Source organism: Gymnogyps californianus, chromosome 8 (genome assembly GCF_018139145.2).
Source record: "Gymnogyps californianus isolate 813 chromosome 8, ASM1813914v2, whole genome shotgun sequence".
Taxonomy (NCBI): Eukaryota; Metazoa; Chordata; class Aves; order Accipitriformes; family Cathartidae; genus Gymnogyps; species Gymnogyps californianus.
Window position 1 is genome coordinate 25379874 of NC_059478.1, and position 27891 is coordinate 25407764.

General features: G+C 57.1%; 2 protein-coding genes across 2 annotated transcripts in view; one reads left to right on the forward strand and one right to left on the reverse strand.

Annotated features, from left to right (window-relative positions):
* Positions 1-46: 46 nt before the first annotated feature.
* Positions 47-4984, forward strand: UROD (uroporphyrinogen decarboxylase). Its single transcript, XM_050901349.1, is given in 11 exon segments — positions 47-112; positions 114-292; positions 1273-1385; positions 1472-1551; positions 1751-1813; positions 1911-2108; positions 2363-2524; positions 2649-2786; positions 2931-3031; positions 3287-3353; positions 3540-4984. Coding segments are annotated over 11 exon segments (1332 nt in total). The 3' UTR covers positions 3705-4984.
* A 1436-nt stretch (positions 4985-6420) lies between these two features.
* ZSWIM5 (zinc finger SWIM-type containing 5) overlaps positions 6421-27891 on the reverse strand; it is a 100254-nt gene continuing 78783 nt past the window's right edge. The window contains 12 exon segments of the mRNA XM_050900752.1: positions 6421-7400; positions 7831-7912; positions 8219-8382; positions 10680-10837; positions 12567-12702; positions 13133-13393; positions 13912-14049; positions 15029-15175; positions 17540-17716; positions 20029-20208; positions 25623-25773; positions 26341-26489. Coding sequence (XP_050756709.1) covers positions 6538-7400; positions 7831-7912; positions 8219-8382; positions 10680-10837; positions 12567-12702; positions 13133-13393; positions 13912-14049; positions 15029-15175; positions 17540-17716; positions 20029-20208; positions 25623-25773; positions 26341-26489 — 2606 coding nt within the window. The 3' untranslated portion in view covers positions 6421-6537.

A 27891-nucleotide genomic window follows, 5' to 3' on the forward strand; every position in this document is an offset into this window, starting at 1 on the left:
AGACAAGGCAAGATGGCGGCGCCCGATGGGGGGGACGTAGGGCAAGATGGCGGCGCCCGTGCCGCGTACGGAGGAGCGAGGAGCGGGGCAAGATGGCGGCGTACGGATGAGCAGGAAGCCGGGCAGGATGGCGGCGCACGGAGGGGGCGGGACAAGATGGCGGCGTACGGAGAGGCGGGACTACGACAAGATGGCGGCGCGGCGGGGAGGGGAGGGGCGGGGCGCGGCGCGTCGGGAGGTGACGGAGGGGCGGGGAGCGGCGCAGGAGAATGGAAGGCGGCGAGCGGCTCCTGTGAGTAACTGGGGCTGGGGAGGGCGGCGGGGCGCAGGGGCGCAGGCCTGCGCCTCCTTCGCCTCCTCCGCCCTCCCCGGCCTCCTAGTGCGGTGGGTGGGGGCACGCACCGGGGCCTGCACGGGGGACACTGGTGTGGCCCTGGGAACGGCGCTCTCGCACCGGGGTCCTGTACTGGGGTCACTGGTGTGGCCCTGAGGACGGTGCTCTGGCGCTGGGGTCCTGTACTGGGGATACTGGTGAGGCACTGGTGTGGCCCTGGGGATACGGTGCTGGCACCAAGGTCCTGCACTGGGGTCACTGGTGAGGCGCTGGGAGGGACTGATCCCACACTGGTGAGGCACTGGGAATGCTGATCCTGCACTGGCATGGATCAGCAGGGCCACTGGTGTGGCAGTGAATTCACTGGTCCCACACTGGAGGTTTTGGGGACTGTGTCCCCGTGGCCATCACCCATCACAGCAGGACGGTGCTGGCTGTCCCCCGTGGTTGCCCGGGGTCCCTGTCCCTGGGGCAGGCCAGGCTCCAGCAGCCCCTCGGCGGTGACACCGCGGGGGGGAGGTTGGGGACTTGTGCTTGCCACCTCGGTGGGTGCCTGGGCCTCCGGGGGCTGCAAGGCACAGATAGGGGCCGGGGACGCTGGCGGCAGGGCTGCCTGCCCCCGCGCCCCGCTGGCCCCAAATCTCTCCAGGCGGGAGCAGCTGCTGGCCCTGATAACTTAATCTTGCGGGGCCCTGGGCTGGGCATCGCCTCTCCTTGGGGAGGGCCCCCTGATCCCGAGCAGGAAGAGGCCCTGGACCGTGATGGGGAGCATTTGTCACGTTTGTCACAGCTGGGCGCAAGCCCTTTCCTGCGGTCACCAGCCAGGGAGCGGGGACGAGCCGCTGGCCCTGGCACCCCCCTGCCCCCAGCCGCGGGGATCTGGCAGGGCACCCGGACCCCTTGTGGGTGACAGCCCATGTCTGCTCTTTCGTCTGCAGCCCCAAGGGCTTCCCCAAGCTGAAGAATGACACGTTCCTGCGAGCGGCACGTGGGGAGGAGACGGAGCACACCCCGGTGTGGTGCATGCGGCAGGCAGGGCGCTACCTGCCCGGTGAGCAGGTGGAGGCGTGGGGGGGGGCAGGGACGGCGAGGGGGGCCCAGCGCGCACCCCGTAACGCTCGTGCTGGTCCCTTGCAGAGTTTCGGGAGACCCGGGCGGCGCAGGATTTCTTCGCCACTTGCCGGAGCCCCAAATTGTGCTGTGAGCTGACGCTGCAGGTGAGCATCCCCCGGGGGGTCTGTGTGTCCCCTCTCCCTGCCCAGATGGGGATGGGGAGAAACCTTGTGTCTGACCGCCCCGGGTGGCCCCAGAAAGTTGTGCAGCCCTTGGGGACCCCACTGCCCCATGTGCTTGTCCAAGTCCTCCATGGGGAGGGGGTCCCAGCCCCTCACTAACGCTGCCTCTTCCTCTCCACAGCCACTCAGACGATTCCCCCTGGATGCTGCCATCATCTTCTCCGACATCTTGGTGGTGCCCCAGGTGAGACCCATGGCCAGTGGTGGGGAGCAGTGGTTGGGAACAGGGCTGGGTTCGGGGCCATCCCATTCCTGCTTCTTCCATTCTCCTCTGTCTCCAGGCGCTGGGCATGGAGGTTGTCATGGTCCCCGGCAAAGGACCCACGTTCACAGAGCCCCTGAAGGAGGTGGAGGATCTGCTGAAACTGCGGCAGAAGGTGGATGTGACCGCAGAGCTGGGTTACGTCTTCCAGGCCATCACGCTGACACGACACAGCCTGGAGGGCAAGGTGCCCCTCATCGGCTTTTCCGGGGCACCTGTAAGTGATGTGGCTCCTCCATGTGGGCTTCCCAGCTGGGCTTCTCTGCTCTTTCTTCTGGGGTGACAGTGGCCATGACACCCCCAGAGCTGTGGGTGCTATAGGGGTGCATAGGTGGAGGACATTCAGTGCAGAAGCAGCTGTGCCCTAGACTCTGGGGTGCTCACAGGTCCTACCTTCAGCACTGTGACCAGCCCCTCATGTCTTCTTCCATCTCCATCACCCTCCTCACTCCACTCCTCTCCTTCCTGCAGTGGACGCTTATGTCCTACATGATTGAAGGTGGTGGCTCCACTACAATGGCCAAGGCCAAGAGCTGGCTCTACCGTCACCCCGAGGCAAGCCACCGACTGCTGCGGCTGCTGGCCGATGTCATCACTGACTACCTGGTGGGGCAGGTGGCTGCTGGAGCGCAGGTGTGTCCTGGGGCGTGGGGACAGGGCCAGGCAGGGACTGGGGACAGGGAGCAGAGAGGGTCCAGCTTCTGGGAGGAGGAGGAGGGACTGAGGTGTGGCTCTCCCAGCCTCATATCCCCGGCAGGCGCTCCAGCTGTTTGAGTCCCATGCGGGGCACCTGGGCCCGGAGCAGTTTCAGGACTTCGCCCTGCCTTACATCCGAGACATCTCCCAGGCTGTCAAGAGCAAGCTGAAGGAGGAGGCACTGCCCCTGGTGCCCATGGTGAGTCGGGGCTGCCTGGATTGACCCTGGCATCTGGGGGCTGCTGGAGAGGGGTGCATCCCTTGGTACCTGCCTCCCCCAGTCTAGCCCGTGGAGAGGGGCCTGACCCATAGCAGAGTTACTGACCATCTCTTCCCTCCCCAGATCATCTTTGCAAAGGACGCGCACTACGCGCTGCGCGACCTGGCCCATGCCGGTTACGAGGTGGTTGGTCTCGACTGGACCATCCGGCCCCAGGAAGCTCGGTAAGAGTCTGGCAGAGCCTGGATGGCACCCTGGCCCGGGTACCCTGACTTGTTCCTCTGCCCTGAGCCATCCCAGGCCTGGAGATTTCTGCTCCAGAGTTGGGGATAGTTGGGCCCCCATGCTACGTGGCGCTCACAGCAACCAGGAGCTGCACTGAGGGGTCCTGTGTGCCCTGCAGTGGGGACTGCAGGCACCCGGCTGCCCCCAGCCTCTGCACCACACGCAACAACTTACCTGATTCCTCCCTGCTGCAGTGCACAGACAGGGAAAGATGTCACCCTGCAAGGGAACCTGGATCCCTGCGCTCTCTATGCACCCAAGGTGAGCCGTGGCCATCACCAGCAATGGGGGCTAGTTCCAGCCCGTGTTAAAGGCCTCCTGCCTCAGTTTCCCCACCTGCAGTGCTGGCTTGTGTCCCAGCAGTCCCCCAGGCTGGCTGGGGACTGGTAGGGGTGGAGTACCCTGAGCTGGATGGGGCTGACACATGGTTTCCCACTGTACCTACAGGAGAAGATTGGTGAGCTGGTGAAGAAGATGCTGGAGGGTTTTGGGACCCAACGCTACATCGCCAACCTGGGCCACGGCCTCTACCCTGACATGAGCCCTGAGCACGTGGGTGCCTTTGTGGAGGCCGTGCATGCTCATTCCCGCCACATCAACAAGCACAGCTGAGCCTGGGGGCTTGGGGACAGGACTCTGGTTTGGGCACAGTCACCTCAAGTAGCGTGTTGTCACAGGGCTCGCTCCAGGCTGGGCTGCAGCATTAAACCAGCACCTTCTCCGCAGCAGCCGTGTGGCTCTGGCTGGGGGGACGGGGAGCTGGATGGCCCTGGAAGAGATGGGCAGTGATGGCAGCCTGGCAGTGAGGCATCTGAGGTCAGGGGGAGCCCCTGAGCCCTGTCCCGCAGGTCAGAATGGGGAAACAGGGATGCCAGCAAAGTGGGGGAGATGTCTCTCCCTGCCAGGCTGCACTGTGTTCTGCCACGGGCTTGCGAGAGAGGATGTGGGCTCAGAGCACAACAGGCATCTCCCGGCACTATGGATGCGCTCAGCCCTGCTAGGGGAGATGGGCTGCCTGAGCCTGGCAGGGACACAGCCTGGGAGTTGGGGGCTCGCAGCCTACCACTGCTACAGGCTCAGTGTAAGCTGTGCCACAGTCCTGCTCAGGTGGGAACAGGCAACGTGGCATCGACCCACAACATCCCTGAGTGGGTGAGAGACCCAGCAGGACTCACCTGGGCGACAGCCGGCCATGTGGCAGGAGCCCTCCAGACACTAGCACCGCCAGCACCCTGCCACACTGGCTGGGATAGCGGCAGAGGCACCGTGGCCCTAGCACTGCCATCATCCTCCTCCAGCTCCCAGAGCCTCTTTGGGACCATCCCACTGGTCCTGGAGATCTCTCCCCCATGCACACCTCCCCATCGCCTCTGATCCTCGGGGCCAAGTCTACCTGGGGCTCAGCAAACCCTGCAGAAAGCAGCCCAGGGTGCCAGCAGCACCCAGGAACCCTGGGTTATGACTCCAAGCCACCCCATCCCACACTGCAGCACACTTACTGCAGTCCAGGCTGGCTGTAGTATGGATCAAGACATGGGCGCCAACGCTGCTCTAGCCAGCACGGACAGGGCAGTGCCACCAGGGTGGGCAGGGACCTGCTGATGCTGAGCGTGGCAGGGAATTGCACCCTGAAGCAGCCAGGGTGCCTTGCCACTGCTCCGTCCTCCTCCTTGGGGCGCAGGAGCTGGGTACCATAGAGGGCTGTGATGCCACCTCCTCCCCGGGGCTCTGCCCTGCTTGTGTCAGCCGCGACGCCAGGCTGCCCAGCAAATGTGGTGACCCCTCTGACTTCAGAGAAAGGCAGGAGAGATACAGGCGGTAACGTTCATCCCTTTTATTATTAAACATCAGATGAAGAGGTCGCACACACACATACACGCACGCAAAAAAAAAAAAAAAAAAAAAAAGGAAGGAAAAAAAGAGAAACAGACTGGTTGAAGACCACTGTTCGGTGGCAACAGAGACCGAGTACAATTGCTTTCCTGGCCGGAGCGCGGACACAAGTCACTTGCCAAAAAATTAAGTGTCAAACCAGGCAGCGGATAACTAGCCCACGTTCTCTAACTACAAGTCACCATCCAGACCGGCCCTGACCCCCCAGCCCTCCCGACCCGCTGGCAAAGAAATGATCCAAAACTGAAGAGCCGCCAGCCTGGGGCTGGAGAGTCTGCCCCTGGCGCGGGGCGAAGCCGGGAAGGGCTGAGCGTTGGCCGCACCACGGAGCCGGGAAGCGGAACGGTGCGGGGAGGCAGCGCGGCTGCGCCTGCCCCTTCTCCCTCCCCAGGAGCCGGGCAGCCCTGGTGCCCGCACGCCCGCCCAGGCACCTCGCACCCCCGCGCCCGCCGGGAGACGGCTGTGTACGAGGCGATGGGCTAGCGTCCTCCATCGCCAGCATCCATGTGTGTCCGAGCGAGCGTCGCCTCGAGTCCCTTCCTTCGCTGTCCTCAAGCGCTGGGCTGCCGCTCCTCCTTCCGTCCGTCCGTCCGTCCGTCCCAGGGCTGCGAGTCGAGCAGACGTTCGCCTCCCCCCACACCCTTCTCGCTGCCGATGATGCCATGGGAACCTGAGAAATGTTCGCGTGCCTCCTCCTCTTTTTGTATGTGGTTTTGTTTTGTGTGGTTTTTTTAAATAATAGTTATAATAATAATAATAACAACAATAATAATAATAGCAATAATAAAAATAATCGCCCCAGCCCACGACAATTTCAAGTATCCCCCAAATAAAAGACAGAATTATAAATAATTATAACTTTACAATTTAATAATTGACACATATACTATAGTATTTACAGTATCATAAATGCTTTTTTTTTTTTTGTGTTACTTTTAGTAAGCAATCCCTGAGAACAGTTACTTTAACTTGTTTTTATTGAAGTATCTTCACAAATAGAGGAGTTTGCATGTCTCGGGCGGGTGGGAGAAGCGCTCTGCAAAGCCATCGCTTTTGGTGACGCATGAGGTTCTAGTGTCGCGGGTTTCTTTGCTCGCTCTTCTTTTTTTTTTTTTTCTTTCTTTTTTTTTTTTTTTTTTTAAATTCCCCACTTAATTTTAAAGATTTTTGCACTTTGCAACCTTCGGATCCCTCCAGCGACCGCTTCCTTCAGGAAAGAGGTATTAGATTTCCAGGTTAGCTTTTGGTATTGGCAAGGGAGGGCAGGGGGCTGAGCGAACCATCCTTTTTCCCCGTGGTTGCCTTTTGGTTTGTGCCCAAGGAATCTCTGGATCCTCTCAGCGTGTGAAATGGTTAAATCCAAGAAAGAAAAAAATAAAAAACAAAACAAAAAAAAAAAAAAGAAAAAAACAAAACAAAACAAAAAAGGAAACAGAAGACCAGAACAGAGCAGCCTCTGCCGATGGGGGGAAGGTGATCTCCGCTTTCCTTCCTTCTTCTCTCCCGAGTCCCCGTGCTGCGGCCGGACCCTGCCAGTGAGTGTGGCGGGGGCTCACCCAAACCGTTCCCGCACCAGCAGCATCAGTTTTTTCTTGCCTTTGTAGATTTGTTTGAGATTGTCAATGAACTGGGCAAACTGTATGTGCCCGTCCTGCGCCAGGAGGAAGGTCTCCCTGGCCTTGCTGAGGAACTCGATGAACTCCCCGTAGTGCCGTGGGCTGATGTGGGTGAGCCGGGAGTGGGTGGTGTTGATGTAGGCGCTTATCGTCGCATCCAGCAGCTGCCGCAGGGGGGCTTTGTCGGTGGACATCAGCTTCCCCGAGTTCCTGCGGCCGGGGATGCCGGCCAGCCCTGGGGCCGTCATGGTGCAGCGGCGAAGGATGTCCGAGAGCACTGTGGCACAGTGCACGCTCTTCACCACCAGTGGGATGATGGCCGCCAGCTCGTTTTTGCCCAGAGAGTGGCTCAAGGCGCAGGCCCAGAGCACGTCGTTGATGGCCGGGTGTGTGTCCTGGTTGTAGGCCAGGTTGAGATGCGTCATGGCCAACGAGGCCAGTTTGAATGCCCGGAGTGGGTAGCCCCGATGCTCCATGTAGCGGGCGATGGTGAAGAGCTGGGTGTAGGTCATGCCGGTGGAGGCAGCGTCGATGACGATCTGGTAGGCAGTCTCGAAGGCGATGTGGTCCTTCTCGCAGAGGGTCAGGGCGGACAGGGCGCAGTTCTGCGGGTCCTTCATGGCGCACTGCAGGGCCAGGGTGCGGGCGCAGCTGGCCAGCTCTTCCCGCTGCGGGTAGTCCAGGCTCAGGCGCAGGATGGTGTTGTGGGACATCACCGTGGCCGCCACAATGCTGGTGGCTTCCGTGGGAGTGAACAGCGAGTACCAGCTCTGCAGGATGCTCACCAGGGCCCTCACCCCTGCAAGAAACACCAGGGTCATGGCACAGCCCTGGAGCCTGGCTCGGATCACGGGGCTCCTCCAAGTCCCCAGGTGCCCGGAGCCAGGGCAAAGCCAGCCCGCAGCAGTGCTGAGCTGCTGCCTCTGCCCCAACGGGTACAGGGCAGAGGGGGACAGGCAGAGGCTACTGTGCGCTGCCATGCTGCAGGGCACAGCAAACACCGCTGGCCTAGCCGGGGTACAGGGAACCTGTCCCAGTCCCAAACCCAGCCGCTGCTGTGGCCCCAGCCCTGCCAGCTGGCGCTCTGAGGTGCATCCAGTTACCCAGGAAGAAATGGGAGACCCAAGAGAGCTCAGATGTCCAGGGCTATGAATGACCCTAGGATCTCCGTGCCCACCCCGCTCCCACTGCATGCGAGCCAGACCCCCCCGGCGCGGCGAGGCACTCACCCACTTCGGTAGCACATGTCACCAGCCACCTCACCATCTCCCGCCGCCGCCAGTTGAGAGTGGACAGGGTCATGCGCATCACCTGCAAGGCAAACTTGGGGTGACCGGCTGCCCCACAGGGCTCCAACGAGGCCACCCAACACAGTGGTGCTCCCCAAAAATCTCTCTGGCCCAGCTGGCTACTGGCTCCCCGGTGCTGCCTCGCCTCCACCCAAACTGCAGTGGGCACAAGGGCCTCCCAGGGCTGAGCTCCCCTGCTCAGGGCCACGCAGGGATGAATTTACTCCTTCCACGGGGGACCGCCTGCTTGGTGGAAGACCATCACCAGTGCCGCTGCCACAGCGCGTGGGGCAGAAGGGCCACTGGCATCCCCAATGCCATCCCGTACCTGGAGCCCCAGCTCCAGCGCCACATTGAGCAGTGTTGTGTCCGAGTTGCTGTCGGCCGGCGTGGCAATCTTGAACGCGTCCTGGGCCAGCTTGAAAATCAAGGAGGAGGAGTGGATGTTCTTCTGGATGGCCTCCAGCACCGTGCGTAGGCGCAGCATGTCCCCTGGGTGCAGGCAAGAACAGTCAGATGGCTTGGCCTCCCCCCACCTTGCCCTCGAGCCCCATCTCCTGCCTGCACCGGGTGGTGAACAGCCCCTTCAGCACAGTCAGCCCCTCTGGACACACACGTGGAGGGACACACAGGGATGCTGGATCAGGCCCTGCAGTCCAACAGTAAAATGAGGCGTCCTCCCCAGGAGGTGACACAACCTACAGCACCCATCCTCGCTCAAGGTCATCCTCTCACAGAGAGGACAAACAACCCTGAGTGATCCCAAACGTGTCCTGGAGCATTAGCAGACATCTCCAGGCACCTGGATGTTCTACCCTGGGCTCAAGTTTGACAGCTGTAAAGCAGACTCTTCCCAACAAAGGAGGGGTTTGGGGAGATGCCCAGTGCTGAACAGCTGCAGAAAGGTCAGTCTTCATTTAGGAACATTAAAAAGAAGAAGAAAAGCTGTTTACTGCATACATACTGTCTTGCCCAGTAAGTCCCTTCCCTCCACAAGGCTAGCAAACGCTGGGCCAGGGTCACCCAGACTCACTGCGGCTTGGTCCTGGATGTCCCAAGTCAGGCATGCAGCTCTCACGACCGAGACAGGCTGAGATACCCCCAAAGAAAAGGGTTCCTGGCACAACACCCACTGATGCTGTGGGTCTCCTGCCACAGGAGGCCACAGGTGCTAGAAGGATACGTGATGGCATTGGGAGATGGGGCAGGATGTTGGAAGGGGGACCCATGAAGGCATATTAATATCATGATCCTGCATCTGGCTTGGGAAATCCTCCTGTCAGCCCCTGTAGGACACAGGGTGGGGAGAGGGACCTTTGACGTGGGTGCAGACCAGAGATGCCAATGTGCCACATTAGGTCCCTCTGCTTTGTTCCAGGTTCATGTTTCTACTCCCATAGTCATAAACTGAGCAGATGAACCTCATGCAAAGAAAATCAAATAATGCACAGCAGTGTGAAAAACCTAGCGCTGCACCTGGGCACACACAGACATCTCGGGTGACTAATAGCTAAAGATATCTCCTGCCACCCACAGCAGCCGCTTGCACCGCCACCAAAATCCAAGCCTCCCTAAAATGGCTCACGGGGGCGTGGGCGAGAGAGGCTGCGAGGACACAGGATCGCATCGGGACATGCTGCGGCAGGGGAACACCCAGGGAAGGGGACAGTGGGAAAAACATATATAATCGAACGGCCCAAAACCCCCGGCATAAAAACCTCATCCCCGGTAAGGGCTGGGAAGGAGAAGAAACTAAGGATAAGCCAGGTACCAGCTCTCCATCAGGGCACTGCAAGGTAGGGGCAGGACACCATCAGCCCTGGAAAAGCAGCCAAAAAGAGGAGGGCTGAAAGAAAAGACAAGACTGCCAAGGCAGCGAGGCTGGAGCTTTCTGACGGCTCATTTACCTTCCACCTCGCCAGGGAAGCGGCACCTTCCCCGTCAGGCTGACAGCACCTGGGGCTGGAGGCTGCCACAGACCGTGCGGGACAGCAGCGGGCAGCCCTAACTGCTCGGCTCACCTGCCCTCGCAGGGCACAAGGCACTTGGTGTCCTGGTGGGTTTGGTTTCTGGACAGAGGGATGTTTAATGAAAAGCCCGTGCTCGCCTTCATCGTTGTGCCTGGGCAGGAACCGAAGAGGCGCAAGAGACCAGCAAGGAGGTGTTTTATGAGCCCCCTGCGGCTGGGACCCCGGTGTCCCACTCAGCACAGCTGTCCCCATCTCCAGCCCTGCCGAAAGCCACACATGGTTTGGTGCACAGGGAGGTCTTCTCCCTCCTACAGCCTGTGCAAGATTATTACCATAGGGCAGGAAGAGACAAAGCAGAGGTAAAAGGACAAGCAGCTTCAAACTAAACCATGGCATGAACCCATGACATCTCTGGCAGGGCTAGCTGACCTGGCAGCTGACCATGCTGCAGGGCAGGCATGATCCAGCATCACCCAGGGGCACTACCCAGGATCCGCAGCACTGTGGCTGGCATCCCTGCAGGGTTGCCTGCACCTCCTGGGGACCTCCCATCCCGCCCTGCCGGACCACGAGCCTTGGGGCCCTTTGGGACAAGAGCCCCAGAGATCCCGGACTCTGGTGGGCTGCTCCGAGGCCAGCTCACCGTGCCCTGCCCACGGCGGGCTGCCAGTGGGGCACCCAGCCGGTCTCTGCCAGTGCTTGAGGGAGCAGAAGCCAGAGCTCCCTCTTTTCTTCAGGAAAATCTCAAGAAAATCCCTTTGATGCCCTTGTGCAGCATCGTCCCATCACCCCTGTCCCAGAGCTGCCCCTGCCACCAACCTTTGGCTGCCGTGAGCATGGTGGAGGCCAGCTCGCACTGCTGTGACTCCAGGTGCCCCAGGGTGAACCAGCGTGGGTATCTGCTGGGGACCACCGAGACGAGGTGGTGGGGGTGAGTCACGTCGCCAGATGGTGCCGTGGTCTCCAGGACAGGCAACCTGAAGGGCAAACGGGAGGAGGCAACATCAGACCCCAGCCCAGGCCTGGCTTCACCCCCTCTCCCCGAGGCGCTGGCAAGGTGAGGCAGGGGCTGCCTGCAGGCAGCTGCCCACAGCACTGCCTTTGAAAGCATCCTGCTGCCATGCACGTGTGGGGGCTCCCGAGGCTGTGTGCTCAACACATGGGCACAGGGATCAATCTCAGACCAACTTGAAAGGAGGAGAATGATCCGTGAAGTGATTTATAAACTCGTAACGAAAAGCACAAGCCTCAGGAAAAAGAAAAAAAAAAAAAAAAAAATCCCTCCTCCTTCCCCACTCCTTTCATGTCAGAGTGCCCAGCAGAACTCCTGGCTTTATCATCTGGTTCTTCTTAAAACGCCCGGTTATGATCAGAAGCAGAGGCACATTTCCCCAGGGCCTTTGCAGCCGGTTTGGGTTACCTGCTCTTGTGGGGATATCTAAAAGCCTGGAAAACCCAGGGGAGAAGGAAGCCTAAGGAAGGGGAGCAGGAGTCTCACATTGCCAGCCATGGTGACAAAACCATGTTGGCTCTTAAACCCCTGAGTTGGTGCTGGTGTCACCAACTCGATGGCCAGCTGAGGCGTGCAGGAGGGAAATTGTCCCCCTGGACACGGAGAGCATCCAACTGTCTCTGCCTTCCTCGCTCGCAGGCTTGGGGTACCCACAGGGCAGCAGAAGCCCAACCTTCCCAGCCCAGGTCAGAGACACTCCGACACAGCGGGTCCCAGCTGGGAGCAGGGGACAGGCACTAACAGACAGCGAGGGAGCAACATGCATCCCCAGGGCACTCAGTCCCATTCCTGCTGGGCGGCTGGACATCTTAGGTGGGGCATGGTGTCCCCATGCACTGCAGAAGCCCTTGGCTGCTCTTTTAGGTCTGGCTGTCCTCCTGAGCAGCTCTTCCCAGGACATGGGGATTTCAAAATTTCCCTCAGCATTGGGGAGAGATGGCCCATTTCACCGAGGAAATGCCGCAAGAAAGATGGTGTCAGAGGGAGAGGGCATGGGGATGCTCTGGGGTTGACGGTTCTTCAAGCTTTGACTCATTTGGGAAATTCCAGCCTTATCAAGACCCATCCAGCCTCTGCCAAAAAACTGCAGTACACAGGCTGGTGTCTGAGGTGTGTCACGCCCCAGGGAGGGAGATGGCCCTGTCCCCAGTCCCAGAGACGGAGCTGGGCTTTAATGTAGAACAGAGGGCAACTGCGCTCTCCGCCTGGCTCTGCAACATCCTGGAGCCCGGGGCACATCATCTGCCCATCTGTGCCGGGACAACAGCCCTTCCCGTGGGCAGAGAGGGCTTCAGGGTGCCCAAGGCCTGGCAGACAGAGGCAGATGACAGCACCAAGCCTGCCTGGGACCTGCTCCGGCGGAGGATGCCTGTCACCAGGACAGGCAGGTGGTGGTCCAGCCTGGAGCAAGGGGCTGGGCGGAGGGCTGGACCGGCAGACATTATCGGACCCATGCAAATCCCTACGGATGGGGCTTGTAAACCAGGAATCACCCAAATGGAGAGCAGGAGTCTCTTTGCACTGCTGCTGTGCCTGGGTGGCCCTACATGCTGCACAAGATCCCAGGGACAGCAAGCTCCAAGCCTGCCTCCGCTCCCATCCCTGCTTTAGGTTTGCAAAGCATCCTGGCTTCCCGGCGGAGCACAGGAGAGAGGCAAAACGGGGGGCAGAGACAGAATAAAACATGCACCAACCTCATGGCCCGCAAAGCCAGCTTGTACGCCAGGTCTGCATCGTGGGGCAGCAGGGCAGAGAACAGGTATTTGGCAAAGGTGTGCATGGGGACACTCTCACGGTGGATGACTTCTCCCAAGCCGCTGAAGGGACCACCTAGGCAGAAGCAGAGCCCGTCAGCCATAATCAGCACAGCAGAATCTGTGGCTGGGGTTTGCATCACCCCAAAGCTTTGAGGATCTGCTCAGCAGCTCCCTGGTGCGTTACTCAAGTTGGATCCAGGGCAAAGGGCTGCTCTTTCCTCTTCTAAAAACCCTTTCAGGTCAAAATCCCTCAGAAACTAAGGCCACGTGCTTAGCACCCTTCTCCATAACGCCTCTGAGGCAGTCTTGCTCCAGGATGTCAGCAAACCCTTGCTTTGCCAGATAATGGGGTAGAGCAGCCGTCCTACAGACTCAGCACGACACCCACAGAGGAAGAAGCCACGATGGGGTCAGCCAGGCGTAAACCTTGGAAAGGGCACCCCGGAGATGTTACCAACACTCAGCTAAGACACAGAAGCCAGCTAGATGGACCAAGCCCCCACCTTCCAGCAGCAAGACGCACTGCTTCCGCAGGGTCTGCACCAGCACTGGGTCCAGCTCCAGGTCCTGCAGCCGGGCAATGATCTGCTCCTCGTTGCGGCACACCTTGTCCTGGGCATAGAGACCTTCAGGCATCACTCTCTGCTGACCCATCCCCATCAGGGCCACCTCTAAGGCCAGGGACAGGTAGGATTCGCCGCTGTCTTGGCTGCCGGTCGCAACGGGCACATGTTGATACACTGGGGGTTTGGAGTCCCCAGCGTCTGGAAGAAGGGGGAGAGATGCAGCAAGGTTAGAAGAGCCTTCCTAAGTGGCAGAACCACAGCAGAGAGAAAAATCTCTCAATTTCAGAAGCAAGACCCATGCTTCCCTTGCTGCCTGCCTTCAGTCACCCAGAGATGATGGATAAAAGCTCCCTACGGGAGATGTGGGCTTCACCCTCCTTCCTGCTCTCACTAGGAGATGCGGGAGACCTGAGACCTTTGCAACAGGGAGCACGGCTGACACCAGAGCCTTCCTGTGGGCCAGCATGCCTTGGCCCAGCTCTGCTAAGCCGCTCTCCTGCTCTGCTCTGGCTGCAAACCCTGAAGGCTGGGAAAACTCAGGGCACTAACTCCCCCTCTCTGCACTGCAGCTCTGCCCTGGCTGCTCCTGCAAGGACAGAGGGAGGGAAGATTTGGAGCCCAGGAGTCCCGAGCCCCAGACCTGCACGCAGGGTCTGCCCGCTGGGCTCGGTTCAGCTGCCGCCACCAGGAAGGGAGCCAGTAGGAGCGCTCGGTACCTGAAATTTCAAGGCAATTTTCCTCTTCTAATCTACAAGCTTCGGTCAGGGTGAGGAAGAGGCAGCCGATGGGGTTCAGAGGGTGGCCTACCCAGCCCTCCAAGTTGGTGATGGTTGTTGCTCCTCGCTGCAGCAGCTCTGCAAAGAAAACGGAACAGAAAGACATTAAAAGTGAGGAATTTAAAGACAGGTTCTGCACCCAGAGAAGTCTCTGAGACCAAAGGCCTTTTCTTACCCCACGGGCCTGGAACATGGGGACCTCCAGGGCCAACTCAGGCATGGTAGCTCACAAGGGCAAGGAGCAGCTCAGAGCAGCCACCCCTCAGGCTGCCACAGACATCAGAGGGAGCAGGCACCCAACAAAACATGGTGCCCCTAAGGCCACATAAGATGCAGCGGTTCATTCTCTGTTCCAGGAGGACACGAGGAGCTGCAGAGTCCCAAAATGGGGGTCTATAAAGTCAGACCTGCAGCTTATGGACTCATTTGCAATGGTAGCCTGATTGTTTTGGAAACACAAGCAGAAATCTCTCTGGAGATGACAAAGACTCCCAATGAGTCTTAAAAGCTCCGTCTTTTGATGATCTCAAGACGGCTGAGCTAGCAAGGCCCAGGAGTCACCGTCCACGAGCAGCACTGCAGTAACTGACCCCAGCTCTCTGCCAACTGCAATTGCAAAAGGAGAAACACTGGTCTTGTCTCCTGGTACAATTTACTCAGCGAATGCAAGGTGGAGGTAGCACACACAGCCAGTTACTGCAGCTCTGCAGACAAGCAGCTCCTTTTTAACGAAGGCATCGCTTGCCCGTGCAATCCTTACAGGCAACCAGACACGGCAAAAGTGGGAACAAGAACATCCCTACTCCAGCAGCCTGAAGACAGCACGTGGGCACCTCTGTCCTTAGCCTGTAGGTACCAACGCAGTTTGGCTCAAGCAATCAGATGCATCAGTTTGTCTTTCTAGGGTGCGAGTAATCCCATACAGCGCTGCCCACTGTCAGCCTCTGCCGCTCTGGATGGGGCAGCACTACTCTCTGAGGTGGAGAAGACTTTCTCAACCAGGTGGGAGACCTCAGCCAGACCTCGTGAGACACCTCTCCCATAGCTCTACTCATACCTTTCTTCTGATGCTTATATATTTCCAGCTGCCTTTGTTGCTGCAGTCGCAGGGTGTTGATTATGGCAACAGTTAGTCGGAGAGCTTCTCTGGGATAGCCATGGGAGCGCAGGGCATCCACCCGAGCACAGGCTGTCGGGACGTGTTCTGCAAGGCAAGGACAAACACGGGGGCATGGCTGAGCCAGAGGAGCACAGAAATTCACGGGATGGTACTGATGGGGGGAGAGAACCTGACAACATCAGGCTTCAGGGCATTTTCTTCTCCTGATCTTCCCCATACTCCAGCTAAACTCCTGCTCCCTGTCTTGAATCCATCCCTTTCTCCCTGCTCCTGGCAGGGATGCCTACCAGGAATACTAACAGGATTCCTACCATGTTCAACCCACAGCAGCCACGTCAGTACCTAAATCCCCACCTCCACAAACCTTATCTAATGGAAGCATTTTCAACACACTATTGCTGCAATACGACAGCTCCAAACACAGGTTGTTACAACCCTGCCGCTCATTTCTCCTAAAATCTGCACGGCTTATGGTGATTTCTCTCATTGCTGTGCACCCAAACACTTCTTGGCGTCCTGTCCAACACCTCTCCCTGCTCTCATGGCACAGGTGATGGGGCGAGGCTGTGCATCCAGCACTGCGCTGGGGGCACTGGCAGATTTGGGGGGATGTTTTGAACTGCTTCCTTAACGCCTCTGTGGAGCGAGCTCTGCAGACACCCCGTCTCTTCTGCAGCTCTCCTACCTGGTGTTTTATTATTATTAGGAACAGTTGCATGAAACCCCCCCAAGACTCACAGTTGCTTAGGAATTCATCTGCTCCTGCTGTTCACTGCTCACCTGAAATCACAAGCAACTGTGGAGAGGATTATGACTGAGTGAGAAATTAGCAGGAGCAGATGACATGACATGCCGCATAACAAGCAGCGAAAATCCCATTTTCTTGCAAAATGTCCTACCAAGGGGGGAAGGGGGGGGGGGGGAAGGCAAACACAGAAGATCTAAAATTATGGTAGAGGGATAATTTCTGTTCCTGGAAGAGCTCAGAAAGCTTTGGAAATGCAGACAACCACCTCCACAAATGGGGTTTCCACGTCCCAAAGGTCACCCACAAGGAATACATGAGGAAGAGGTTTCAGAACAAACACATCTGTAAAAGAGCTTCTTGTTGCTCCCTCTATTCATTTGCTAAATGGATGAAATATTCAGCTTCTCACTGAATTCATCACTGGAAGTTGCTGACAAATCACACTCCTCTCCCCGCACTGAGTCCCTGAAGCGGTGCCAAGAAAGCAAAGGCACAAAATCCAAAAATCACAGCAAATACATCAGAAAAATAATATGCATCAACCAGCTGGGCCAAAGGGCTCACCAGAACCCAGATTATGCTAGGGACAGGGGAGCTGTGGCCACCACTTCCCTGCTAGGTGGAGTCCATGGAAGCACTAACCCACCACCGCTGCCTGTGGCTGCATGGGGAGACCTGCTGCCTACAGCTACACAAAACTCTTCCCAGAGTAGAAATGTCCTCTCCTGCTCCAGCTAAGCTGGCAGAGGTGTACCAGCAGCCTTCACATGGGCCCTTTTTAACCTATCTCCCGGCCTTAACAGCAACTCAGTGCCTGCTGCTCCAGAAACCACATCTCTGGATGACTATTCTCTTCCCATTTGGCGGGGTGACGGCAGACCTCGGCTCCTGGAGTGAACAACGGTGCAGTGTTGGGTTTTGACCTGTTCCATGTCCATACATTCACCTCTTGGGCTGTAGGGATGAGGCATCCACCCTCCTAGAGGTGTAGGGGGCTTCTGTCTCCCATTTTGGGGTCAGTCTGAGGGCTGACAGCCACACCAGGCACCCTCCAAGCCCTTTGTCTCACTCGTTCTCATCCCAGACATGTAGTTGTCGAGGGTCTGCAGATCTGCCCAGGGTCATGGCTTCGCAGCAGAGAAGTTGTGTAGCTTAAGGTACATGGACTAAAGGTCTATAACACAGGAGGGTACTGGGCTTGACTGGTCCAGTATGCCTTAAGCTCATACTGGGCTTAATTGTACTGTCTGCTAATTGCCTTTAAGGGAAGACTAAAGAGAGGGTGAGAGCAGGGAAGAAAAAATCAGAGGATACAGCTGTGCTCCCCAGACAACTTTCAAGGGACTTTAAGTGTCCAGTCCCCCTGTACTGGGAACAGTGAGAGCTTGCACTGGGGACAGCCAAACACTGGCAGCATGAAAGAGGACACGACGAGCCTGGCCCAAGCTGCCCAAGGGGAACCCAGACTGTAAAGCTGTGGGGCTTGCTATAAGAACTGTGGCTGGGGTGTGGGAGGGCATCATGTTCTTCTGCTCACCCTACTCCTCAGGCTAAGGGCCAGGGAGGCACTTTCAGTCTAGGATGCAGAAGCTTGCAAGGACCCAGGGTAGCAAAGCTTCTTTGATGCCTTGGGTGGCTCTTCTCCACTAGCAACCCTACCCATCCAGGCCATGCAAGGGGCTGCTAGTTTGGATGCTCACCTAGCCACAGCGGCTGCCCCTGGGAGTTGAAGAGGAGGCTCTCGCCCTCGCGCTGGTAGGAGGGAGACATGTAGAAGTCACTGCTAATGATGCGCTGCAGGTGGCTGTCCTGCCAGTGGAGGTCACAGCCCTCGATCGCCCGGGTGAACACGGTTCGTCTGGGCCTGGCCAGTGAGTCTGCAAAGAGAAAAACTGTCAGGGCCTTGGTGGGGCAGGGGCAGCCTGTTCCTGCCCCCAGACACGACCTCCCTGGGCAGAGCAATGTCTTTTCGATGAGAGCAAAGCCCCACCTGGTCCCACCCCAGCCGTTTCCGAGCTGAGCACAGGGGCTCTGGGTCCTGTGCTGCGGCAGACTGCCTTTAGACACTTCTGCTGCCCATCCCGTCTCTGATGGAGACTGCCATCTCCTTAGACAGCATTGCTAAGTAACTTGCTAGAACAGCTGCCTTGACCAGAGAGGTGAGAAAAGAGGCAGGGACTGCCCTGCCATTCACTTTCAGATGATAATCCACTGTCACATACGAGGGTGACGCCTTGAAATGTGGCAGTGCACTCCCACCCCTGTGACACCCAGCGTGCAGGCAGCTGCCAGGGGTCAGGACTGGGCTTCGTCAGTGTTACTGCCCCGCAAGCACCACAAGCTCTCTCCTCTTCCACTCCAACGCAAAGCCTGGGCTTCACTGAACCACAGCTGCTTAGATCAGCAGCACCTGAAGCCGCGAAGGGAACCGCATCAGCGTGTCTCATCTGCCTCCGGGCGATGGGGGGAACCATCACCTTCCAGCAACCTCTGCGGGCTGTCTGAGAGGGCTGGAGGGGAGGAGGCGGCATCGTCTGAAACCCCACCGCTGCTCTACAGCAGATGTCTGTGCTCCTCTTCAGGGCTGCTCTGTAACTTCACTGACATTTCTGAAGCTATCAAACGCTGGATGAGCATTTCGCTCCGTCCAGACAGATCAGACAAGTGGTTTGTCAGAAGGAAAAGGCCTGTCCGGAGCAATCCTGATATCGCTCCAGCCACGCTGGATCATGAGGGCCAAACACAGCTGGCAGGCTGCAAAACGGGAAGCCCCCAAGGGGATGCAATGCTGAATGTTAGGTCCTGCAACTCGCAAGACGGGCTGAGTTAAATGCATTCAAGGGGGGAAAACAAAAGGCACTGCTCAAAGCTGATCCAGGGAGGCTGGATAAACACACTCCGGAAACGATGGCAACAAGCAATTAGCCTGAATGCTGCAGGCACCCCGAGGTGGAGAGAAATTAAACAGGTGTTCGTACGTACAGAACCAAGCCTGCTCACTCTACCAGGAAGAATTTCAGGAATCAGCTGTTCTCTTTTCAGTAATAAAAGAGGCTGGCAACAATCTGCAGCAGTATTTGCATATGCACAAACATTAATCCCGGGACACCTCCAGGATCCGTGCTACTTTCAGTCCCCTGCTTGGAGAGGCAGGAGTGCAGGGACAAGGGGACATCCCCGGCACGCGCTTCGGAAACTCCCAGCACGTCTAAAAAAAGCGACCTGCTCAGCCCCAGCAACCTGCCCCGAATGCCGGAGCGAATCCTCAGCGGAGCTGGAAACACCAGGGGGGGAGTCCCGGGGCTGGCACAGGACATGGAGCAAGGCCAGGTTTAAATTAAGCTGCTCCCCGAGGACGCGCACAGGGAGGTGCAGCAAGTGGCCGTGGCTGGGGTGGGTTGGCAGGACGGCCACGCTCCCGAACCGCTGCTGAGGGACTAATCCCACCCAGAAGAGTGAAGTTTCCTTCATGGCACAGCTGCTGTCCCCCTCGCCTCTTCCCTCTTTGGCGACACGTAATACACCAAAGAGCAATTCCAGTGCAGCAGATGGAGGCACGGTAAGAGCAGTAACTTTCAATTAATTTCTACTTCAGGCAAAAGGAAGGGGGAAAAGTGCTTAAATTTAAAGGGATCAAATGCTTTGTTAGGGGTTGAGAAAATATTTTAGCGCGAAGGAACAACCCCATAACTACATTGCTCAGTTTGTGCTCTGCGTTTAACATTCCTGGCTAATGACTTATCTACCACCTGAATCAAAGCCCATAAGCAAGGCTCAAGGGCTGGGAAAGGGGCTCTGCATCATCTCCAACTCCTCACTCGCACATTACAGCCAGGGCTTCTGAGCTCAGCTCCGCTCTGATTCAAGCAGTGCCAGTTTTCTGTAAAACTCCATACCCAAACCTGCACAGACCGTAGGGGTCTAAACTCCCCCAAGGTTAAATTGCTTTAAAACAGCCTCTAATTTGATGCTTAAAATACAGGCGACTTGACCCCAGATGTAGCAAAGAGCCAAACATTTCCAAGTGTATCTAAAACCAGAGGCTGTAAAGAGAAATGTTTTGCGTTCCTGTGACTCCCAGAGACATCACCAGCAGGTGAACTGAGGTCTCTCAACTTTGGGGTGAGTTTTGACCCGGACCCAACCCCTGTGCCCACCGGCTGGATTTCCACTCCCTGCCCAGACTCACCTTGGCTGTGACCGGAGCTCTGCGTAAGCGCGTTGGTGATGTTGGGAAGCTCGTTACCGTAATTGCCATCTTCCAGGGGACAGACGTCCATCTCGCCCCACTTGCGCAGCTGCCGGAGCCAGCAGGATTTCTCTTCCAGCTTGCAGTGCGGGTTTAACACCACGCACACCCACAGCGCCCCTAAACAAAGCCAAGAAATCAAGGAGGTGCCACCGCCATATCCGCGGGGCAAAGCTCTTCTGCTGCCGCTCTCGTCGTGAGAGCCTGCAAGGTTTCATCAGTGTTCGTAAACTCATTTCAGCATAATGCACAGACCCAGGAGGGGGATTTAGACAGCTTTTAAATAAAAGTAAAACTCCTCTGTAATGAAGCTAAATTATAATCTCATGAGATGGGGGACAGTGGGGAGGAGGGAAAGAGAGTGAGGCTGTGTATGAATTTGTGAGTGCTTCTGTCTGCCAGGACAAATCTAGTGTTTGAACTACACATCAAAGCATGCTTAAAAACACCCTGGCAAGCTGCAGTGTCTGTATCTCCAAAGACTAACCTGATTTTCATCCTACCCACGTTCCAAGCGCTTTAAAGCCCGCTTCGAATGCTATTTCATCTGCCATTGTTCTTCAAGCCATTTGCATTCAACTATTTAAAAAAGAGATTTGGTGTATTTTCTTCCTTCTTTTTTTCTTTTTCTTTTCTAATCCCCAGTAGCCCCCAGCCTGCAGAGGAACCAGCAGAGGAACCTGGAGCTTGGCTTGATGTCTCACAGGCAAGAGCCCTCCAAAGTGTGCGCCCTCCGGATCTCGCAAGCAGAGGTGCCCATCAGTAGAATGCCCATGCTGACACCCTCCGGGTCAACTGCGGGACCTCACAGGCCTGACGATCCTGTCTGCTGCGCGAGAGGCAAAACGAGGCCCAAGAACATCTGTCGTCATTAAGATCCAACTCATCCTTTCATAAGACAGGGCTGACGCCGGTGCTGCTAACTGAGCCTTGCTGACTCTCCTGGGCCACCCACTGCTCTGAAAAGGGCTGCAGCAACCCAAATAAGTGCAAAACCGTGAACTCTCCTTTAGCTAATTGCATTTCTGCCCACATTTCCCTGCAAGGCTGCCAGGATACAGCATGTCCCCTCCCTCGTGCCTGCCCCGTGGGGTGGGATGGCTGCGTGCTGACACGGCTGTGGTGCGTGGTGTCCCTGGGGATCCTCCTGGGCTGAGCAGCCCATGCTGCTCCTCTCTCTGCCGTGTCAGATCCTGCCACGCATGCAGGACAGCTCAGCCTCCTGCAGAAACACCCTCCCCTGCCTCTCCTCCATGGGCCCAGCGGAGACCTGGAGCACCTTCTTTCTCCCTGCCCAGCCAGCTACTCTCCCCCACCTCTTCATCACTCCCAGAGCCAAAGCTCCCATCCCAAAGTGACAGCCAGCGGCAGGACAACATCACCCGACATGGCTCCGCTGCGCAGTGAGGGGATTCCTCCACATGCCCAAACCACCTCCCTCGCTCGCTGTGTTTTGTGCGGCAGCTCCCCAGCTGCACAGCCGTGCCGTTGAGCCAAACAGCCCCGAGCGAGGCTGCGACTCTGACACAGGCAGCTGGTCCCTTTTCCAGGCAGCGTGAGGCAAAACCAGGCTGAGTAGTGATGTCCTGACTCCGGCTCCACTCTGGTGCCTCCCCACTCCTCTGGGTTATAGCTGAGCTGTGGCGGTGCTTTTGGGGTGCATCTCTCAGGACCTGTCCTCTGCCAGTTGGGACTCGTGGACCTGTTTGGTCCAAATCATTAATAAGGCGTGGAGGCTGTGCATGTCTGGCTCCTCGAAGCGGCTTGGCACGGCAGGAGAGACGTCACGGCGTCACAACGCAGATGGTGGCAGCAGCATCGCATCCAGGAATGGGCACGGGAAAGCAACCACAGGCACTGCAGATCAGCAAATATTCAAACCAGCCCTCGCCTGGTCCAGCTCCATCTGTGTCTCAGCTCTGCTGCTCCCAGGAAACCCCACAGAAATCCCACTCCTTTCTGATGAACAGGGGGGAATAAGACTTCTGAGTTGCAACGTCAGCGATTAATGCATGTGCAAGAAAGGAACTATCTCCTTAGGGGCTTTTGGGGCCCAGCCCTCCCAGAGCAGGTCTATGTCACTTGCTCCCAGGCTCCTGCAGGCTCCATGGGGGCTGCATGGACGTGGCAACTTTGAAAAAATCAGGTCTCAGCTCCAGAAAATGAGTCTTCCTTAAGGCTCTGGTTACTGCCCCTCAGCTGAGCAGTGGGCGCCTGCCTGCCGCCACCCTGAGAGCATAAAACTCCTCACCTCCTCGGGCGGCCGTGAGCTAAATCCTGCGCTTGGCTCCTGGTGTTCAGCATCCCGGGGCTCCAACTGGTTTCGGGCATCCCCTTCCCACCAGCACTCCCGCCTGTTGTCGCTGCCCCTCTCTGCCCGCTCCAGGGCTTCTGGGGCAAAAAGCAGCCTCCGGCAATTTTGGCTCACGCCTCCAACGGCGAGCAGAGTGGCTCAGCTCACAGGTGATAACAAAGCTCAGTGCCCCCGCTCCACCGCCCCCAGGAACGGGATGCGCCCACTGGATTTTTGGCTCCCACAGCTCGGCTAAGATGCGATCCTCGGAAGCCTCATGACTTTGCAGCCTATTTTTGGGAGCCCTCCGAGGCATCCTTTGCCTGCCTGCCTGGGCTGTGCCCCTGGGCTCTTCTGCAGAAGGGAAGATGTGGTGGGGAGGTGGGGACAAGGAGGGAGGAGGGATTCGCATCTGTCTCGGCTGTGATAGTTATCTGGGAGATGGAAAAGAGGGTTTTCTGAGTCCTATGGTCAAGTGACATCAGCTGACAGCACAAGTGACTCCTGTCCTGAGCCGAAACACCATGCCGGGTCAGACTCCGTGTCTGTTCACATGCTGCAGAAACCTTCATCTGAACTTTCCGATAGCAGGAGGTTACGCGGGGAACAAAGCGGCAGATCACAATTAAGCTAAGCCTCTAAACAAAAATGCTTTTTGATGACGAGGCTGGGTGCAGGGACGGGGGGGGTCGGAGCCTTCCCAGCCCAGCGGTCCTGGCTGCCGGCCCCAGAGAGGACAGGCGCTCCGATCCCGCGCCCAAGTTTCCAAACCATCAAAGAAATTCTCCCGTTTCCCACAGGGTTGCTCCCTGGCTTAATCTGCTGAAATTCCCCACTGTAAACAAGTGGCCGAGATAAATAAACCCGTCTCCAGGCAGATTAAGGTCAGGCTGCACTTCAGCTGGTTTTTCGTCTATTTTTTGTAATTAGGCTTTAATCGTAAGTACTAATGCGCCAGGGCAAATACTCCCACGCCACAGAGCTCTCCATTCAGCAGGTCTTTCCTTTGGCTCCCCAGCAGACGGGGCAATAGATGTTCAGTTGGCAGCACATGCGCAAGCAAACGATACCCTTTTTATTTTAATTTTTTTTTAACTCTGAAATCCTGCAAAATCCTTTACATTTTCCCCAGCATAAATCCACAATCTTCTTTAAGGCTGATCTTCTTCCAATCCCACGCAAGTCTGTGATGCAGTCTTTGCTAAAATCGATGATTAATTATTAAACACGTGCCCAAAATAATTTCCGCAAGGCCCATTTTTCTCTTCCACGCGGCAGGGGAACACGGTCTGTGTCAGGGCTTCCCGCAGCAGCTGGCAACAGGCCCCTCATCCCTCCCTTTGGCAGCAGCGGTAACGTCGGGCAGCTTTGGCATCCGCAGCCCACAGGCAGCTGGACAACGTGCCTTCACCGCCCCACACGCCCTGGCTACCGTTACCCGCCCAGTGATGGTTTGGGACATCTCTCCGCGTTGCTGATGTTCATTACTGGTGAGCATCGCCAACTCACTGCAGCTCTGGTCCCTCCGTGCCTCCACCCTTCCTTCAGAGGGATGCTCTGTTCCTACAGCAAATGCTGCCCAAGGCCGAATCCAAAAGGCTTCTGTAAGATGAGGGGAATAATCCCTACTTTGAGTATAGTCCATGCCCATCGTGCCCTGGAGCTGCTTCTTGGACCATCACCGTGTTCTCCGCAGGGCCTTCTCTTCAGCATGGAGATGCCCAGATCCTCCTGCATGACATGCCTATGCCAGGCGAGCCGCTCGCTCTGACGTGTGTTGGCTGGCACCACGCTTCACCTGCTGTCACGCTGATCCAGCCTTGGTAGGGCCCTGATGTTCCCTAGCCACCTTGCCATCTGCTGATGGGGACGTGCTGTCGCCTCCTCCCACTCTGCCGACCAAAACTACGTGCACCAATCTGGTCCTTGCATGGTTAAGCCAAGATTGAAACCCAACCACTCCCCCCTCATGTGTGCAGGAAGGAGGGAGGGCTCTCGGCTTGGATAGCAGGTTTGAAATCTGGCCAAATAATCTGTAATTCTGGGCAAATTGCTTCCTGCATCCAGGCCTGCCCAGACACCCATCCATCCACATTTCACCAATGTGTTTGCTTTCTTCCATGTGGAAATTCTGGCTTGGTGGATTTGGCCACCTCTCCAGGATCCTTGCATATCCAATGATCTAGCTGCAGCAACCCAAAATCCTGGAAATATCTTCTTGGCAAGCAAGTGCAGATGAGCTCTCCAGAGCCGGTGTGGTTATTTCCATCCAGGGAACTTCACACAGAAGCAAGACATCCCACCCCTGCCCAGCCCTTGTCTGCGCAGTCTGGCCAGGCTCTCCGGTCTCACAGCTATGTTTGCATTTGTTGGGCACTTGGTAGGAGGGTCTGTGATCCCAGCTACAGTTCCAGGTGCTCCAGACCCTGGACCACCCTCATCCTTCTTCCAGCTCTACAACATCCCTTTGGTCCCAGCCCATGAGCCCTTGCCCTTACACAGCATCTCCTATGAGTAGGCTGCAGAGAAGCTCAAACTCACTCGTAAAACCATGGCACAAGTCAAACTATCCACCCAAGATCCCAGATGTCCAGGAGAGCCCAGAACTGCTGGGTTAACTCCACCACACAACCAACCTCCCTGGGCCCACGTCACCTAAATGTTTTATTCTAATGATATTACGGTGTCAGCCAGCTGAGCCGGTGTCTAAGGTGCTTAGCTAGAATTACCCAGAACTGCATTTCCCTTAAAGCCAGGCTCTGCACTGGCCATCCTGCCCCCCTCACCCTGGAAACGTGCGCCAGAGCAGACAGAAATCTGTTAGACAGGATGAGACTTGAGAACCTGCCTTTCCCCCTGTAGATCACGGTTCCTCCAGGAACAGCACTTCCACGTCCAGGCTACGTCCAGCCCCTGGGGTTTACCAGCCCCAGTGTCCTCCCTCGCAAAGGCTTCGTGGCAGCACACCAAACACCAGGCTGCTGCAAGTATAGGTCCAGCCACACTCTGTACACCCATTATCCTTGACCCCTTCGCAGGAGAGGTGTTGGTTTAAGGTGTTGAACTGTGCAGTTTGGGCCTGATCCAGCTGTCCCACCAGGATTTCCCCAGCAGGGGATAGAGTAAGCTCCTGGCATCTCTCAGGGCCTCTGCCCCCAAAAAAGAGCCCCAGAGGCCTCTGGGACAACGTCTGCTGGCCTGGCAGCCCTGCTGCCGCTCTCTGCAAGGCAGTGACCCTTACCCAGCTCATCCCAGAGCTGCCGGCACTTCTCTGTTATGCCTGTCCCCTGCTGCCTCCAGAGGGAGAGCCGAGGATCAGCCATGAACTGCTCCGTTATCAATGTCAGCATCCTGGCCCCGTTGGAGTCCCTCATGCGCAGCATCTCCCGGACCTGGGAAAGACAGAGAGAAGGTCTTTGGTGAGACAAACCATGGTCCCTCGGAGGTGTTTAAGACATGGTCACCCAGCTGGCAACCTACAGCTCCCTCAGTGTGTAAATATATACACATATCTATATGTGTATAACGTATAGTCATACATTATGACACTCATGCAATGGCTGTGATGTGGACCAAGCGATCAAGAACATGAAAACAAGGTCCTTCTGCAAAGAAAGAGAAGAGCCCATAGGCTGGTGCCACCTCTCCATGGTCTCGGTAGGCTCTGCAGGGTTGGCCTTCCCCCCACTGTGCTGATGGGGAGATGGGGGAAAGCCCTCCTCGCACAGGGATCATGGCAAGCCCATCGCATGGGAGGAAGGGACCTGCCAGGAGAGCGGGTGAGACAACCCAGGCCTGACCCAGAGCCTGGATTACAACCGCCTGCTCCATGACCGGGCGAGAAGGCACTGGAGCAGAGATTCCCAGCTGTGACGGGCACTCTGCCAGGGCAGCCAGCGAGCTGCCGGCTACGTGACACGCCGAGCAGAGAGGGGAGAGAGCAGCCGGCTCCTCCTCACCTTGGCAAACATGGAGTTGAGCTGCTTCCCCGAGCCGTAGTACCCTCCCTGAGATAGGAACAGCTTCACCTGCTCTCGGACCTGTTCCTCGTCCAAGTGCCAGCAGTTCTCGTCGTCGATGCTGGCCCCAGCAGTGGGGTCGGGAGCACCTTGGGGGATGGGGAGGGAGGAGAAAAGAGACAACTGTGTTTATAGCAGCAGGGTCAGCAGTCCCACCAGCAAGAAGTGGACCTACCTCTATTTTATATGGACCCACCTCTATTTTATCAGCTCAGGTGAGGGAAAACCAACCACGTTCCCAGGCAGTGAGCCCCAGCTAGCAGCATCATGCTCTCCTTCCATGGCGCTGGCAGCAGCCGTCAGGAGGGATCCTGACCACAGGGCTAATGCCTAGCCCCTCTCCCTGTGCACCCCACGTGAAGTGAGGCTGAGGAAGAGCGGGGACCTGCCTTCCTTCAAAGCCCCGGGGGTGCAGGCAGCACAGCTGCAGAGCCTGGAGTGCTCCCTGGCTCCAGGGATCGCCCGGGGTGCTCCTCCTCCTGCTCTGCATCACTGGTTTGTTTAAGCATCAGTAAAGCTCCAGTTCCTGCAAGCCCTTCCCCACGTTAGGAACAGTCTAACAAAGGTACCACGGCATGGGGGCTCCAGAGCCCCGGGTTATACACCTGGTCCTGCTCCTCATTTGCTTTAGGACAGGGGACAAGTCCCTGTGCATCAGTGTACCTGCCTGGGAGAGACCCTCTGCTGGAAAGAGCAAAGGATCAATAATCCTTCAAAGAGCAAACCGTGACCAGCGCAGGGCCTTTGGCAGGCATGCACGTGTGTTCACAGGCTGTATGTCATCTTCCAGAGAACAAAAAAAGAAAAAAAAACCCCACAAGTGCTTCAAACAACAACTTGGATCCACCGCCCCTTGCCTTGCCCCTTTCAATTCCCACTTTTCCCCCCCGAGTGCTACCCTACCTCCCAGCTTCCCAGGCTGATGGGGCAGGCAGCAGCACTGCTCCAGCAAGCAGCCATGAGCGCAAAAAGGAACAGAAACTCAGCTTTTCAGCTCCCCGCTTTTGAGTCCTGCTCTGCAGCAACTCCTCAGGGAAAACCAGTGCCAAGGAGGGACTGGCGCAGCTGGAGAATGCTCCGCTCCACTTTGGTCTGCTCCTCCCATCTCATCCCCCTCTTGAGCGAGGAAGGGGGTCAGCGTGGGAAGAGCGAGGTGCTGCATGGACAGCCAAGGGATGCTGTAGCTGACACATTCCCAATTAAATCTTAATGATGTCTTCCCCACTTGACTGGGATCTGGTTGGGGAGCAGACATCGCTTTCATGCGGAGACAGCTCGGGGTGCTGCGCACACCCCAGTCCCGCACATTGCTGAACCAGGAGCTCAAATGCAATTCATGAAAATCAAGCTCCAGGATGACTGCTCAGCAGGGCGACTGTCTCTTCTTGGCTTGTAAGCAAGGGGACATCAACCCGAGGGGTTTTGCTCCTCTAGCAAAGGCTGAGAACACTCCTGACCTGCTAAGATACAGCTATTTGTATTTAATGTCCT